We start from the raw sequence: 17,898 nt of genomic DNA, 5'->3' as shown, positions 1-17,898 counted from the left end.
GGAGTTGATCCCAGCTGTGCTTATTCCTTAGTGATGCTGGCAGTAGGAAAATGATTTGCCTGGTCTTCTTTATGACTGTCAATGGGATATAGTATAGCATTTATAACAGAAATTAGTATTTATAGGGCATCTGGAACTACTGCTTTGTGTGTTAAGTCTAGCATTGACAGAGGCTTCTACAGTTATATTTGGAGCAATTATGTGAATGCAACATTAGCCCTTGACTACATGAGTGCCAAGAGAAGCCTAATTACACTGCTAACATGCACAAATTGGCAAGTGCTGTCCATGTGTCTGTGAAGAAGTCCTTGTTCTCCAGAATGACTTACAAGCAGTGTGCAGGGAGTATTTATAGACTTGCAGAGGGCTACATTTCTGCACAAGCCCTCACCATGTTCAGGTTCTTTGGGAGCTATGGCCTTGCCTTCCTCTTTTCTGTTAAAGGAAACACATTTCCATCATCTCAGAGGAGAAGGACATGGTCAGGGCACTAAGTATTTTAACACCTAGGAAAGAAATAGTTGTTTAGGAAATTAGGTAAAAATACATAGCTGACTATCACTGTGTGCTGAGGTCACTAATCTCTGAGAAATCTCTAGTGCTATTTTCTGTCTGCTTTCTGGGCCATTTTGCCTAAATGCCAGTTTCTGTAAGGCCTGAATGTTCAGCCAGCCAAAGTGCACAGTAACACGTTACTTGGTGTTTCTCAGGGCACCATTGTTTTTTTCTTTTTGGTTCTAAGCTACAATTTCTCAGATCATCTTTGAGAGCACAGAGCTGAAAGAGTGTCTGAGTTTTGGAGAACCTCATGTAAATGAAAGTCTGGCCAACAGTTGGACAAGACAGAGGTGAAAAATTTAATTGTAAAAACATATGTATTTATTGGCAGGTTACTTTTTAAGCTCAAGAAGAGACTGGGGCCATTGGAGTCTAGTTTTTGAGAGATTCAATTTTTTCCTGTTCCATGCTTCATCTGCTCTTTCCAGATTCCTTATTTCTTATCCATTTCTCCTATATTTTCTTCCTTTTCTCCTCAAATACAAATGGATATATTTAGGGTGTTTGATTTGAGCAGCAGTTGTCTAGTTTAGGTGACTTATGGAGATGAGAGCTAAGGAAATATTTCTGGAAGTGCAGTGAGCATGAGCTTTTAGACCAATGACTGACATGCTGTGTAGGTGTTAAACTTTTTTCTCAGTGTAATAGTTTTTTTCTGAATTTCAATCAAATGGCTACACTTGGAATACATGTAAAAAATAAATTTTGGTATTTTTATCAATCAATTGATAAAAATACTAAAAAAAAAAAAGACATGGGGCATTTCAGTTTTGACTGTCTTTAGTGTGTGGCATCAGATGAAAAATGAAAACGTGAAGCACTTACAGAATGGAAGTCCCAAGGGGTTTTTCTTTTATACAATGTCTCTTTCCAATATTTTCAGACTTTTTTGCCACCAAAATATGCACATAATTATTTCATGCAATATTTGAATTTTAGTGTAACTGTGTGTGTAGATTTTGGCAAAATACTGAAAATATATGCATGCAATTCCCATTGTGTTCTGTTTCTCGTATTTCCTGTGACTTTTGCTTATCTGGGATTTTGTGTCATTAAACATTATATAGAACAAAATAGCAGATCTGTGACTGTAGACATATTGTTGGGACCTACACGAGGAAAGTAAACCAAAAGCTATTTATGAAAAGAGTAGTATAGCATTAATATTTTGAAACTACCATGAAAAATGAAAAATGCAAGACTGTCTCATTCAATATAATTGTCTTTATATATTGTTTCCTTTTGTTGGCAATTTCCTTGTTAATATTCCAGACAGCAAGACTCAACTCAGAAAGGGCTGATGGAGAATTAGAAAGCTATATTCATGCAAAAACCAGCAGAACAATATTGAAAAAAAACTCCTATTTGTTGGTTGTGAAAACCCAGTTTTCGAATTAGCTTGCTAAATGTTTTTTTCTTCAAATGTTACAGGTGCAAATATTTTACAGTTGCAGATTATATAATTGGATACAAAAGTGAACATCTCTATGTGCAGTTAACTAATTTGAGTGTGCAGATTTGGAGAACGTAAACAGCTTCATGCTCATTGAGGTGCCTATGGAAATATAGTTGTTTATGCGTGTTTTGTGCGCTCCATCTGCACTGAATTTATTTTTACCACAGTCGCTCACTGTAATAGTGGCTGTTATGCTGCATGACTTTATTTAACCCACTAGCCCACCTTATTAACAATTCACATAAAAGAAAGCTGTTTGGATAGTATTCTAAGAGAGAAGCACTTATAATAATAGTGATTTTCTCAGTTTCTGGTGATGTATACAGAGTAGTAGATACTTTCCCATTTTACTACAATTTAAAAGTAATTTGTATTCTATTTCTTAAACATGGGGGAGCTATGTATCAGTCTCTTTATCCAGGGGAGGTTTAGATTGGGTATTAGGAAAAATTTCCTAATGGGTGGCAAGCATTGGAACTGGCTGCCCAGGGAGGTGGTGGAGTCATCATCCCCAGAGGTATTTAAAATACATGTAGACATGGTACTTAGGGACAGGGTTTTGGGAATTTGGCAGCTGGGTTAAAGGTTCCACTTGATGATCTTAAGGATCTTTTCTTCAACTTAAACAATTCTCTAATTTTAAGTCATGAAGAACTATTTATTAATCTGTGATAAAATTATTCTTTGCAGCTCTCAAATAAATGATGTGGCTGCTTTAATTAAAAGCCACTTATTATTAGAGTGCCACCAGTCCTTGATGAAAATATGAGCATAATTTCCAATATTCACACGTTGCTCTGCAACAGCTGACTGTAAGATTGGAGCTACCCCCAACTGGCTGCTGGTACAGAGCACAGGGAGGGCAGGTGGCATGGCTGCAGTCACAGTGTATCGTAGGGGTCAACAGTGCCCTTTGCTGGCCCCGTAATCTGTGACTCACAGGACATACTTGACCCATGCCACTTTGGAGACTAAGACTTAATTCTTTCTCTGGCTCTGTCTGCCAAGGTTAGAAATAGGAGGACCTGCCAAGGTTAGAAATAGGAGTCCTGGGCTATCTGTCACCCTCCCGATGCACACACCATTGGTGTGAGTAAAGCTGGTACAAAACTGGGCTGTTGCTTTAGTACTCTATTGGGGTTTCTCTCCATATTTTTCTAAATCCACACTAAGTGGTTTATAATAACTACGTACTTAATGAATGAAGAGGAGGTCAACCAAACAAGCCAGAGAGATCCAAATAAATACAGCAGGTTCCTTTCCTCTGGGTCCTGTTCTTTTTCACTGTTCATTCAGTACTATGGAGGCAAGCTGTTACTGATTTGCAATAACACATATCCATTTTTACCCCACAGGAGATGATATAGGATACTTCCAGATTGATGCTGTCAGTGGAGAGTTAAGAACAACCCAGCCTCTGTCACATGCTGAGAGATCTGACTACAGAATGATGGTGATAGCCAAGGACCAGGGGATGCCTTCACTTCAAGGACGTGCCGCTGTTTACATCCAGGTACTTATTTATGTTGTACAGATAGAACAATTATGTTGAATTCTTAGTTTCTTTGAAGGATAAAACCAACTTTGGAAGAAGGTTGGGAAATAAACTGAAAAAAGGAAGTTGTTCAAAATTGTAAGCACCTTGTCTCGTGGCAATTTTCCTTAGCATTTTTTCTGTTGAGGGAGGAAATGAGAGGGTAGACTCATTTTGATTTGTTAAGAATGCACAACAGCATTCTGGATCATATTGCAAATAGATGATGCTTGTGCTTTAGGAGATCATTGGAAACACTGGGAAAGAGGAGGAAAATATCCAGGTAAGCAGAAAAATATCAAGTAGGACTGAAAGTGGGGAAGAGAGTAGACTTATTTGTTTTCTCCACCAAATTGCTCTCTTTTCTAAATTTGGTCTCTATAACCTAGTATAAGGATATCTTATTTATTTTTGCTGATTTATAAAGGGCTGCTCTTCATGGGAGTGTGAAATGCAGCATGTGCTCATTCCATAGCCAGCCACCTACTGTTCATCGAGCTACAGTGGGGCTGCTTTGTTCAGGCCGCCTGTGCACTCCTCTGTCAGAGGCTGAATGTTATTGAGGCTACTATTTTCAAGTCACCCTAAAGATGGTTAATTTTGGATATCTTGTAGCGTCAGTCGGGGCAAGGCAAATGCTGTTCCCACAGTTGGAGTTAAAGGACTCCCCTCCCTGAGCAAGGGGAGAAACTTCGGGTGATGAACTGACTGTAACCCCCCATTCCCTGTCTCCCTGCACCCCTGGAGGAGGAGGGAGGGGTGGGGGGAAGGTGTGTTTTTAAGCTCTTATTGTACTTCTCATCCTGCTCTGATGTTGTTTGCAATAAGTTCGGTTAATATCTCTGTTGCTAGTCTGTTTTGGCCGTGATGGTATTTGCTGAGTGATCTCTCCTGATCCTTATCTCAGCTCATGAACTTTCATTATGTTTCCTGTCCCCTGTCCAGGGGCAGAGAGGAGTGAGAAAGCAGCTTTGCTGGTACCTGGCATCCAGCCAGGGTCAGCCCACTACACATTACAATATTCATAATAACAGTGGGAAAATATTGCAGTCTTTGTGTTTTGGTTGCAGGTGATCCCACTTCCCAATGGGAGATCTGGCTTCTTTCAGAACTTCAAGCACTTTGTCATACCTGAAAATTTTAAGCCCGCACAAGTGGTGGATTCTCTGAAGGCATCGAGTAACCATCTAGCACTTAACAGGAAACTACATTTCAGTATTGCTAAAGATGATAATGTTCATTTTGAAATAGACAGCTTGACAGGAGACCTTTATCTTTCCAAGGAGCTTGACTATGAAACAGATTCACACTTCCTTTTGCAAGTTATTATAAAGGATTATAATCACCCCCCTCAAAATAGCACTGTCTTCCTAAGTATTGATGTAGAAGATAAGAATGATCATTCTCCACATTTTCAAGACGACATTGTAGTGATTGGCATAGAAGAAAATGTACCCATTGGCACTCTGGTTTACACATTCAATGCAAAGGATGGAGATGGCGGTTTTCTGAACAGCAAAATAGAGTATTCCTTAGAAATAAGTAATGCAGGTGAAAATCCATTTCTTATTCACCCTTTGTATGGCACCTTGACCACAGCTTCTCCACTGGACAGGGAGATTACTCGTTCTGTGATCTTGACGGTGTTTGCAGAAGACCAGGCAATAAATCTGACTGATCGTCATCTGGATTCCCTGGCTGTCAAAATTGTTATTTTAGATATCAATGACAACAGTCCCAGTTTTGTGTCTTTGCCTCTTTCCTATGTCATGGAGGATGTGGAGGTGGGCTTCCTTGTACACCACGTAGTTGCAAAGGATCCTGATGAGGGAAGAAATGGACAAGTTACATACCACATTCTTTCAGGCAATGAAAACAAAGCATTTGTACTGGATAAAATCACAGGTACCGTGACTTCTCTTCTCTGGGGTTTCTTGTGTTGTGATTCTCACAGTAACATTTGAGAGAGCATACCATGCAATAGTGAAATGCCACATTTGTGTGGCGCTCTGCCCAGCTGACTTCTTGTCCTCAGGAGTTATTGCCTTGGGCAGAGCACCACACAAGCAGGGCAGAGCAGAGCACAGTCGTTAAGCACTGTGAGACTCAGCTCAAAAATTTTGGCGTAACACTGTTACTGTGTTGTGTAGGTGTACTGGGTCTGTACTGTAGGTGTACTGTATCTTTCAATAGTGTATTGAGGAAGGTGGGAAGAAAATGCAAGCAGTGAAAGATTTTATTCTGATTTTGGCATGATGCATACTTAAAGCATGTGCACACATGTATGATATGGTAGGTACACATGAGGAAAGGCAAAGTTGAGATCAGGGAGTCTGCATTACACTGTGGGTGGAATATGTTCAGTGAAGGCTCAAAGTGCTGATGAATTTCATTCTTAAACTCTCTGAAATTCTCTGATTTCTAACTATTATACTATGTTCTCACAAATGCTAATATCACCTTAATTGCTGTAATATTTTCTGGTTCTTATTCTGATTTTGAATCTATTAGGTGATGCAGCTGACACTGATTTGTGGAGCTCCTAACTGCATAACTTATGTGCAAAAAAAGACAAATATTTAAGTTAAATATAGTTAAAAAGTTAAGCCCAAAGTTAAATAAAAAGCAATCTCTGAAATTCACTTGAATTTTCCATGAATCCCAATACTGCCAAAGGCAGTATTTCTGGGCCAATTAGCACTGTAGAGGGAATTGAAGGTAATGAATGACTGCAAAGTCCAGAAGCCTTTCAGCAGTGGCAGGTGATGTTACATTGAAGCTGTGAGTGCTGAAACAACTGGGATCCTAACCTGGACCAGGGTACTTTTTTAAAACCTTTTTTCTTTAAACTAGGTCTCTTAACTACAGCCCAGTTTCTAGACCGCGAGGTTCAGGAGTGCTACAGTTTGACAGTCATGGCTCTTGATGACGGCAGCCCAGCTCTCTCTGCCACACAAGTTCTAACCATCATTGTTCTTGATGTGAATGATGAGACCCCGAGATTCCTGAAGCAACTTTATGAGACTGCAGTTCATGAAAACCGAGATCCAGGGGAGTTTGTCGTAAGAGTGGAGGCTGTGGACCGAGATGCAGGTAATTTTTGTCCTTTTGCTTGTAATTTACTTGTGGACAATAGTAGACCAATCCAATCTTGATGCCTTGTGTGTACAGCTGTTGTGCTTTTCCCAAGGTAATGTATGTCTTTTGGGTTTCCAAATATGAGTTTTGGTTCAGACTCTCAATCTTTGATTAGAGCTTTGAGCTATTCTGACTTAGACTTTGGGGTAGCTTCATCTCTGATGGTTATATTAAATGTAAAATGTGCTCTTGTCTGACACAGCATATTGTAGGTTTCACATGAAGAAAGCCAGCGTTCTCTGGTTATAAACCAGCGAACGATATTAAATTCAAAGTTAACATCTGAAAATTTTGTCTCTCCCAATCAGATCACTAGTCAAGAGTCCTGATTTTGTAACAGAGCCGGCAAATGTGCGCTTATCTTTTCTGACCAGAGAGGGGCACTGTCATCCAAGATTTTCAAGCTGGTAGAGCTGTGAAGGGATAGTGGAAGCTGCTCCGGGTTTTAGAGAGGATTTTACATGCTAAAGAGTGTTAATGCATTGCTTTTCACAAATACACAGAATGGAGAAATAAGATGTGGGGATGGTTCATCTCAGAATCACATGTAAGGACTAAACCTGAAGAGTCTGCTAAGCAGCAAAAAATTCCCTCCAGTTCTTCAACTACCTGCTCTTTTGAACTGTCTAAAATGCATAGCATATGATGCTACAGTTAGTCTGTGTGCTGAAGCACTTATACAAGGTCTGTGTGATAAATCATAAGATCTGGAAAGAGAGTTAAATATTACAATACTGCCATCTTTGGCCCAAAGGTAGTTTCAGCTCTGTGAATGACTTCAGTTTACTGTGGGTTCACTTTCTGTACTTTCTTTAGAATTATGTAAGACTGTGCTATCTTAAAAACAGATAATGGAACTTGTTAGCAAAATAATCTTATGTATTCAGTAAGATTTGTAATTTTAATGTAGAGCAGATATTGATTACAAAAGGCTGATGTGGGCTTAGTAGAGGTATTATATAGAAAAGACATTTCCCCACAAGTATGTAAAGTATTAGGAATTAGGAGTATGTAGGTATCCCTGTCTGTTATGATCTCCATAACAGCTGAGCTGTACTGCAGTCTGCCTCTGTATCTCACTCTTCCAAATATTTTCTTTCTTTTGTGGATCACGAAAAAGGTGATAGTTTAAGAAAGGTTTGGAAGATAAAGAAGACAACTGAGAATTTGCTTGAATTCTTCTCCTTCCTTTTCCATCCCTTATATTTTTTTCACATCTTGTGGAAAATACAGCAGAAAGGAACTTTCCAGAGCAGTTAGTGAGAAGGAGTCGGGGTGGCTTGGCAGGGTGGAGAGGAAGGGCATTCCAAGTGTACTGGGTGGCACAGTGTGTGCCTGCCTGTGCAGACACTTTGGGCTGGAGCACTGTTGTGGCTCATGGTTCCTTCCTGCTAGTTTTTTAAAGTACATTTTCCAGTAACCAGAGTCCTTCTGTTGGGTCTTTTTCTTATATTTGCATGATTTGGCCCCATGTTGTGGGTGTGTCATACTATTGTTTCAAATTAATATTGGAGTGATGTTCACAATGTAAGAAAATTTGATTTATATAGGAGTCATTTAAATATAATGCTACTCACTTTTCTTACATTTTTGGATCACGGTTTTGGAATAAAGTTACTCCTGTCATGGTGTCCTCTTTTTTGTTTTTCCATCTTTTGTTTTATTTTTATACACTCTTTGAATTGCAGTTCACATCCCATTAATATTTGCATAGTCTCAGTGGAGGACTTTCTCCCATCACAATTTTTTGTTTCATATGTTCCCTGAGTGACCACTGGGAGGAACCAGTCATTATCAACTTTTTGTTTTATTTTCCTTTCTACTTCATTCTCTGTGACTGGAAAGGGGTCTTTTTAGGGGGATAGTAAAACTTCTGACTTTGGAATGGTTTTCTTTCACATGAATATCCTTGAAAACTTTTATTCAGCTACCTCGCTCCTGCATGTTATAACACCTGCTCTTACTGCATCTCTATGTGCCTCACTTTGGGAACCTTTAGGGAGCCCTCCATGCCCTCACCCCTACCCAGCTGATATCTGACAATATGCTACAGATGTAAAAAAACTCAACATCAGTAAATGCAAGTGTAGAAGATGTTAACATTGGAAAATGTGCATGTTGGAAAAATACACATGACAAAGCAAAGATACCAGCAGCATATTTAAGATAGGTCAGGGTTTTTTCTTGAGGTAGGTCTTTGCAAAAGACTAAACTAGCAAACCAAACTAGCATTCGGCAAGGTCTCCTATTAAGCTGATGTACGCCTCTGTGGTTCAATTATGTCTGAAGCCTTAGGAAAAAAACCTTGAAAGGTTAATAGGAACCATTGACTTTGAGTTATGAGACACATCTTACTGGCATCCATTAGACTTTATTGTAAAGTCCTATAGAGATGAGACTTGAATCTGGATTTGGGGCAGGGGGACATTTTTTATTTCAGTTTGTAATTTCAGCTCCTCAAGTATGACCAGTGCTACTGAATAATTAACCTGCAGGTTGGATTGAGTGCAAATGTGCTAGCTGCTGTGCTGTGGTGTGTGCATGTGCAGAGTCAGCATACTCCTCTTCTGGGCAGGGTGTGCAGCTTCTTCCTAATGCTACTTTACACTCCTAGCAGTTGGATATGGGAAAGGAGTCTGTAAATGCTTGGCAAATAAATGTAATTAAGATGTCACATATCTGTGTTCTTAAGGGTTAAAAGTTTTAACTTCAGCATTGTGTGAATAGTCAACTTGGATGGCACCCATTTTTTTTCAGCCCTGGTTGTGAATAGTGTCCATTGTGGAATCTGCTGGAGAAGGAACTGCGTTGAAGCAGCTTAAATGCAGGAGGCAAGAAGCTAATACTATCAGACCTGCAGCTTTGTGTCTCTTTTTTTACATCTGTAGCATATTGGTGATAAAGGATAGATAAATGCAGGCAGAACTGTGAATAGCTTTTAAAATTTAGTTGAATGTTATCTGATATGGGCAGATCAGATAAATATAACCTGAGACTTTGAAGACATTCACCTTCACTGTCCTCACTGATGTGATTTTTCTTTCTTCTTCTGTAAAGCTGAAAGGATTTCTGTAAGCCATTTTTCCTCCTGCTGTGTATTGTATACATCCCTCCCTTGGCTTCCTTTAGGTGCAAATGCATTCACGGTAATAATTCTCTTAATCAAATTTCAGTAGCACTGTCAACCTCTTAACAAAGCTATTCAAAGGCAAATGAAGAGTACTATGTTAAAAACTGTAGACTCTGTTTCTTCTCTCACATGGGTGTTTCTCCATCAACTCCAGTGCAGATTGTCTTGTGCTTGACTGCAGCAGATGAGAACAGACAGGCAGGCACTGTTTGCAAATGACTAGAAGTGTCGTGTAATTTTTCGGGCATATCAACTGTCCCTGCCCTACTCAAGGACTAATTCTTGGTGGGAAAAACACAGAATGGTTGACTGGAATGTAAGAAAATTAGAAAAAAAAAAGGGCACAATAGTGAAATCCTTCAGGTATAATGTAAGATTAAACTCAATAAAGGTAATAATATAGGTGTGATGGAGATGACATTATACTTGTGAGGATATTTCAACTACAAGAAATCTGAAAGGAATTATTTTACAACCATAATAGGTAAGAATGTTGAGTCTCATTTCCTGTTCAACTAAGGTGGGCAACTTTGAAAGAAAGGTTTCTAAAACCTTTAAAAGTTTTAGCCTATTTCCTAGAGAAAGCTAGGAAGGCTAACATCCCTGCACTATATACAACTGGTAGCTCTGTTGGAAGGAACTGTATGGAATTGTCATTCAGAAGAACCTGGAGGGGAAAGAAAGAGACAAATAAGTAGACCTGAATGTGAGGATAGTTGCCGTGTTTTACTAAGATTTCCATTCTGTTTTAAAGGGCTGAATTCCTTGCTTCAGTATGAAATCTTACCAGGAGCTGGTTATGAGAAATTCAAGATGAACTCGGACAGTGGAGAACTTGTAACAGCTGCATCGCTGGACAGAGAAACCCAGGAGGTTTTCAGTATTAAAGGTAGCAGTGTGAAGTATCTATGAATGCCTCTAGAGTGGGAAGTGAGAGTGAGTGAGGTGTTACTATCAGCATTACTTTTTTCCTGCCTTCTGAATTAGATGCATGTGGTAAGATTTTCCAGTACAGAAGAGCATATGCTTTTTGCATAGCACAAATAACTCTCCTACTCTGATATTAAAGAACATCTATTGTTGCAATCACAACCACTGAACGAAAATTGCTTTCTTTTTATTGATCTTAGTTTTGGTTCGGGACAGTGGAACTCCATCGCTGTCAAGCACAGTGACAGTAATCTGCACAGTGCTGGATGAAAATGATCACTCTCCCACATTTCTTCTTCCTCCCTCTGAGATCTTTATTCCAGAGAACCAACAGCTTTCTGTTGTTTACATTATCCGGGCTGTAGATATGGATGCTGGCAATAATGGAGCTCTAAGATACAAAATAACTGGTAAGTTATATTCCATCATTTTGTTAGTATAAAGCAGGGAAATATTTAAACAGCCGCATCTTAGTTTTAAGCTAGTCTTGAATTTACCAGGCCTCCTGAGCTCCCATCTTGTCCACATGCTTCTTTTATGTGGAATAGAAAAGGGATCTTTCACGATTTTGTCAGCACTAATAAGCACTTCCCAGGCATACTTTCATTCTGCATTTTGGATTTGAAATAGTGCAGAACAGAGAAACAAAAAAAAAGCCCCACCAAATGCGGGAACAAGGCATTAATCATGAAGGCATAATTTTTGTACTTTTTGTTACAGTTGTAGAAGTCTGAATGTAAATATTCCCTTGAAAATATATCCAAGAATTAATTGAAATTTATTTATTTAATGCTATTTATTAAATTTTATTTCATGAGAACTTCTTTCACCCAGCAATTAGTAATGTCATACTTGGCTTCCATCTTGCCAAACTCTTCCTGTGTCCACTATGCCAATGTAAGCTCCACAGCTGTTCAAAGCCTACTGTAGTATCTTTGGACAAGTACAAGTTTGCTGTGCTTACTTTGGTTTGTGGCTCTCAGCAATAGCTCAAATGTAGGCAGAGAGCTACTGCGGTAAAAACCAACACATTTTTCTTTGAAGAAACAGTTATGAATTCCTTTGTTTTCTTGGTTTTAATGTTGTGATTTCTATGACATTTAATTTAGTTACCCTTGGTCTGTCTGCATGTTATAAAGTATGTAAGCCATTCACTGTTACTAAAAATGCTGACTTTTCAGTTGACTGCTTCATATTTATTCCCAGTGCTCCTGAATCATGACCTTGCCCAACTCTTGAATTCCAAGAGATCGGTTTGTAGAAGAGAACTAGGAGCAAGCAATTACAATTGTCAGCAATGCTTTATAGATTTGTGGAATTTGTAACTAAGGCTGGGAAGAGGTCATTTCATGGAGCAGCATAGATGCATGAGCTTTTGTAAGGTGGGCTGGTTTGGGAAAAATGATATGCATCTGGCCAAAAGGCCAGTCTGTAAATTGTTATGGCAATCTGCATTTGCTATCATTGCCACTCACTGATTTAAATGAAGTACAGATTTTAATTTCTATGAGAAATAAAATATGTGAAAGGCACATGAGCACTCCAGCTGTATGAGCATTGGACCTTGTTATTGCAATTAGTATAGAGTATTCACAGGGGGGTCTTCTTTGAAAGTAGTTGTTTGTGATCATTTAATTTTTTATGTATTTGAAAGGTGGAAATGTTGGCGAATACTTCACACTAAATAACACATCAGGCAAGCTGCTGGTCACTCGTAGCTTAGACAGAGAAGACATCAGCAATTTCACTCTTGTAATTGAGTGCCATGACCTAGGCAGTCCCTCGAGAAGCTCCACTGCACAGCTCTATCTAACAGTCTTGGATGAAAATGACCACAGCCCGTTGTTTGCGAAGACCCACTATCAAATCTCTGTGACAGAAGACCTGGAGGAAGGCTCAGCCATCCTGGACCTCTCTGCTTCTGATGAAGATGCTGGCCTGAATGGTGAAGTTATGTACTCCCTTATTGATGGCACCTATGGAGCATTTGCCATCGATAGTGTCACGGGATCCATCGTTACTACAAAGGCACTGGACAGAGAGACCAAGTCCCAGTACACTTTTAGGGCTGTGGCAAGTGACTGTAGCACCCATTTCCCAAGGAGCACCACTGTCAGTGTTGTGGTGCACGTTTATGATGTCAATGACAATGGTCCTGTTTTTTTGCAGAATCCTATCAGGGTCTTTGTGCCTGCTGAAACTGCTGTGAATGAGACAGTAGCCACTGTGAGAGCAGAGGATGTGGATCTGGGATTAAATGGAGCTGTTGTTTTTAATTTGATGATGGCAGAAACTGTATTTCAGGTCGATGTGAAGACAGGTGACATCATTCTTCGGGAGCCCTTGGCTTCCAAGGACTTCAGTACCCAGCTGCTAGTGACAGCTTCAGATCAAGGCAGCACACCTCGAACAGCCACAGCTGTGGTCATTATCTTTACAGAAGAGCAAGAGGAGGTGATCTCATTCAGCCGCAGCCTGTACGAAGCAAGTGTGCCTGAGAACAGTGCAGCAGGTGGGCATGAAATCCCTCTTCTTGTAATCACCAATCTCCCCTCCTTTTGGAATAGAAATTGTAATGAATAATATTGGGAAACCTTTTTTTTTTACATGCAGCAGGGAAAAGTTAATGTGGATGTAGCCAATACCTGTTTGCCCCTTTCAAATGCACCAGCATGAAAAAGATGCAATGGAGGAGGCATTGTCTAATCATCAGTGGGTTCATTCATTTAGCAAAATTACTTTAATGATGGGTGGACAGCATTTACTTCTTCACTAGGCAGTGCACACAAGCTCAGATGAGTTGAGTGTTGGGAACCAGTTGCAACCTTCATTTCTTGTTTTCACAAAACCCTTCACAAACTGTAGTAGCTTTCATAAATACCTTACTGAAGTTTTAGGCTTTGCAGAAGAAGGAGAAAGGGGAGTAGGATGGGTAGAGAAGGTCGGAGGCCATTGGTACATGGTCACTTGGACATGCTTCTACAGTGTCTCTCTAGGTAGAGACTGCACTATGGAATGCCACCAATAGACCAACCAGCTTCAGTCACAAGGTGCTTACAGATTTATTTGGATTTTTTCTGGATATTGATGAGAATTACTGCTCTACTTTTTATCATTCAAAGAACATTAATAGGTATCCCTCCAGCCAATTAGATGTGGTATCTTCTCCTGCATCAGGGATTGGTTCTGTCCTGATGAGGGGCAGAAATGAATGGCTTTCACATATTTCTGTCCACAAATCTCACTATTTATTTGGCCAGATGTATTTAAAGATCTAACTTGCACTATATTCTCAATTAAAACAGCTCATAAGGTTCACCTTGAACAAGTAATTTCTCTTTTAGAATTCAAACTTCCCTCAGTAAAACAAAGGCAGTATTCCCTTATATCCTAAGGGTTTTGTGAGACTAGTGGATTCCTAGATCATGAGTAACAGCCTGTATATTGGATTATGAATCAGTAAATAAGAAATGTGTTAGTAATTTTGGAAAACCAATCAATATTCTTGGATGATTGCAAACAGAAGAGAGATTGAAGGGTGAAGATGGCTGTTGCAGTAATTAGTGCTGTGGTTATTCAGCCATTCCTTCCCCTGTGCTTGTTTGGGACTACAAGCCAAATTTTTGAATTTAACAAAAGAAAATAAAGATCAGAGCTTTATGGCAATAGATAAACTGCTCTGATCCTAGATTTTTTAATGTGTAGATGTGTTCCTGGGTCAGGCTAAAAAGCCAGCCTGAAATTACAGAAATGCCCCAAGGAACTGTGGTATCAGAATGCCATTGTGTACTCCCATTCAATCTATAGAAATATAATTAAGATTCAATTTAAGTTGTTTTGATTAAAGGAAATTTAGCAAAGCTTCAGGGTAAACAGGCGGGTTTGATCACAAAATGTTAGTTTGTGTTTAATAATACTTCTATTTGCTAAGAAGATCAAATTCTTCCAAGAATATAAGAGATTTTACCAAATACTAGTACTGTTTTTCTCTGTTTATACTATTTTCCTTTTTTCATAAGCATAAATAAATGTCAAATATTTTACATTTCAGTGGGGAAGAAAAGCATGATTGTAATTAAAACTCTCATAGAAGTTAGCTTATAGGATAAATGTGATCCTGGGACCCCTACAAATGTGAATAGTACCAGTGTATTCAGTCCAGGGAAGATTTACATTACATACAGATTATTTGTAGAACTGGTATTAATAAATGTGGCTTCTCTTCATAATTTTATTTCTGCCTTAACTGATGGAGAGGAAAAACGCTATGTTTATTTTAAAAAGAATAAAAAATATGAATAATATAAAAAACAAAAAACCAAAGCCAAGGGTCCTTAGTTTTAATTTAGTCTAAACCCATCAAATGGGCAAGTACCTCAGGAACTGGTCCTTGTGGTCACATTTTCTTTAAGTGTTTAACCTCCAAGTTTAATGACCTTTAGAAAACCCCACTTTTCTATTTTTTTTTGTTTAATATTGAATATTTAATGTCTTTAAATATTATAAACTGTTCTACTGCAGGCACTTAGAAGCTAATCAATAAATAATCAAGTGACTGTGCTCTTCAGAGAGTAAAAAACCTTTATTGTTTACCTAGCCTTTAGTTGAATGGTTGTTTGCATAACACTTGGAGACTGATTCACCAGTAAAATTTCTCGATTCCTCTATTTTCTTTTTCTATTAGATATCAAATGTGTATCTCCTCATTCTTTAAGTCAAAGAATCACAGAATGGGTGAGGTTGGGTTAGGGTTAGGGACCAAAGGGGTCATCTGATATCACCTCCCTGCTCAAGCAAGGTCATGGCACAGAATTGTGTCCAGACAGTTCTTGAATCATTATCTCCATGCTCAGCTTTTCATTTCATGGCAATTAAGAGGTCTGAAGAAATAATGGCAAGGATGAACACAGGTTAGATGGCAGAGGACAGTGAAAAGAGACTACTTTAATGAGGACTGAAGAAAGAAGAAAATGCTGCAGTGACACAGCAGCTCTGTGTGGTGCTGGTGTTAGGATATACATAAAAAGCCCCATATATATAAAAAACATATATGCCCTAACAAAGAATTCAGAAAGTGTTTTGGAGCTGATTTGGCCAGGTAGGCAAATGTTCACTCTGCTGTGTTTTGATTTTGAGTCTGCAGGTATAATGGTGGGATCTTGGCTGTATAAAGCAGTTTGAGATAATTCCATATGCAGTCAGACTATATGTGATTAAACTGAAAAAAACCCTGGATTTACATATTTTACATCACTCTTCATGTCTTTCAATAGTTTTTACTAATTCAGAGGTCAATTGCCTAGCATTTCAAGCTGATCTGACTGCTTTTGCTTTGAGCCTGATCTCCCTGCTGCCTTGCTCTATCATCAGTGCTGAATGTGTTTTGCAGGGAGAAAGCTCCCTTTCCCTGATTTTTCTCTGTTAAGAGCTACATGTTGTGACCTCTTCTTGAGGCAATGTCTGAAGTGTGTGTGATTGGAATGGCAAATTCCTGCAGATGGACATTTTCTATTACTCTTTATCTGTATAGGTTCTATTTATGTCACAGCTGACCTCACACTTCGGTCATATTTTTTTTGACAATGAACTGTAAAAATTCACTGTTTGGAGGAATAATTTTCTGTGAAGGGTATCAGAACAAGAGATTTGTACTCTGCTAAAAAGAAGTTGTAAACAATTCTATCTGCTTGAAAAATGTGGAGCTTAAAGATTAGGATATAAGGACTCAGAAAAAGAGTTTATTAACCTAACCTCTGAAAAACAAGGATTCAAGTAGAAATGCTGCTGCTTCCTTTATTTCTGGTAGTATTTCTTCTTAAACACACAAGCAAACAAAAAGATGCAGAGAGTGTTAAAAGATAAAGAGGGATATTGTTCAGACCTTGGGGTTTTTTTTATCTCTAACTCTGCTCTGAGGATGGTGTGAATGATTGATTGTCCTTGCAGCTTTCTGTAGTAAACCAAAGTTGCTTGGCAATGAAAATTCAGCATACAGCCCCTCATTTTAGTTCCTAAAGAACTCTAGGTCAGCATTCATACATGTCTCTTTACATATTGAACAGATAGATGTTGATTCCAGAGCTTTTCTAGTAAATATCTAACAAGTATATTGACAAGTACAGAAAATCACATGTCAAAATTGGCATACTTTTTCTTTTGGCAGATAGATTTTGAGAGCAAATAGTAAACCCTTAATAGAAAAATTCTGGTTTCTAAAACATAATATGTAACTGCTGGAATGAAAAAGGTATCATATTGTTGTAATGGCAACATTTCCTCTCATTTTTTATACTAAAGTCTTTTCCTGTGGCATCCAGGACACTGACTATCACCTTTGTGATATAATAACTAGTTGCCTCTATTGCTGTTTGAAAGACTTAAGTTGCCTCATTCTATCACAGCTGCATAGAAGCAATTACAATTTAATTAAATAATTTAAAACATTAAAATCAATGGCCATATATGCTAGACAATTTTATAAGTCACTTGAAAAGAATAATTATTTGGAGATTGTGATAATGCCTTTTGAACTTACTGTATTTTTGTTAAATGTAATGGATCTGAGCAGGATAATTTATTTTCCCTTTCATTTTATTCCAAATGGGACTTCAGTTTCATGTCTCCTGCATTCTATATTAAATTATTGGTCTTTTCATGGAATTTGGATTCTGTGTGAATTGACACATAGTTACGCACATAGTTTCATCTTTTCTTTCTCTTTGTCAAAAGGTGACTAATTAAAATTCTGAAGGATATTTCATTTAAGGTACTGTTCGAAAACCCAAATTGAATCCTGATAAATGGAGACAAAAAAATACACTCTTTCTGGTCATTTGTGGGTGACATGATGCACCAAAAACCAAAAAAAAAACTAGATATGACTTCAGGTAAGAGAGAAGTCAAATGATTCCTGTGAATTTGCAATTAGGAAAAGTTAAATCTCATAATTTTATTTAGGCAGGTAAAGTTGTTATCAGACGTGTAATTTACTGAGGAAGGAGGGATAGTCAGTGCTTTGTCTGTGAATTTGTAATATAGGAAAAAATCATGGAGAATTATTCTTACTGTTTACTAAACTAATGAATGAGCACCTAACCTAGTGTGTAGTTGTGTATCTGCTATTTATATCAATACTATGAAATTAGAAAAAAA

The 17,898-nt window shown here is 38.4% G+C and overlaps 1 protein-coding gene across 1 annotated transcript in view; it reads left to right on the top strand.

Annotated features, from left to right (window-relative positions):
- DCHS2 (dachsous cadherin-related 2) overlaps positions 1-17,898 on the top strand; it is a 104,834-nt gene that overhangs the window by 69,939 nt on the left and 16,997 nt on the right. Inside the window, exons 8-13 of the mRNA XM_050974070.1 lie at positions 3,370-3,527; positions 4,619-5,453; positions 6,402-6,641; positions 10,571-10,705; positions 10,947-11,156; positions 12,401-13,258. Coding sequence (XP_050830027.1) covers positions 3,370-3,527; positions 4,619-5,453; positions 6,402-6,641; positions 10,571-10,705; positions 10,947-11,156; positions 12,401-13,258 — 2,436 coding nt within the window. The remainder of the gene's footprint in view (positions 1-3,369; positions 3,528-4,618; positions 5,454-6,401; positions 6,642-10,570; positions 10,706-10,946; positions 11,157-12,400; positions 13,259-17,898) is intronic.

This window comes from Serinus canaria, chromosome 4, assembly GCF_022539315.1.
Source record: "Serinus canaria isolate serCan28SL12 chromosome 4, serCan2020, whole genome shotgun sequence".
Taxonomy (NCBI): domain Eukaryota; kingdom Metazoa; phylum Chordata; class Aves; order Passeriformes; family Fringillidae; genus Serinus; species Serinus canaria.
The sequence above is the reverse complement of the archived record's forward strand: the minus strand, read 5'-3'. Positions and strand labels throughout refer to the sequence as shown.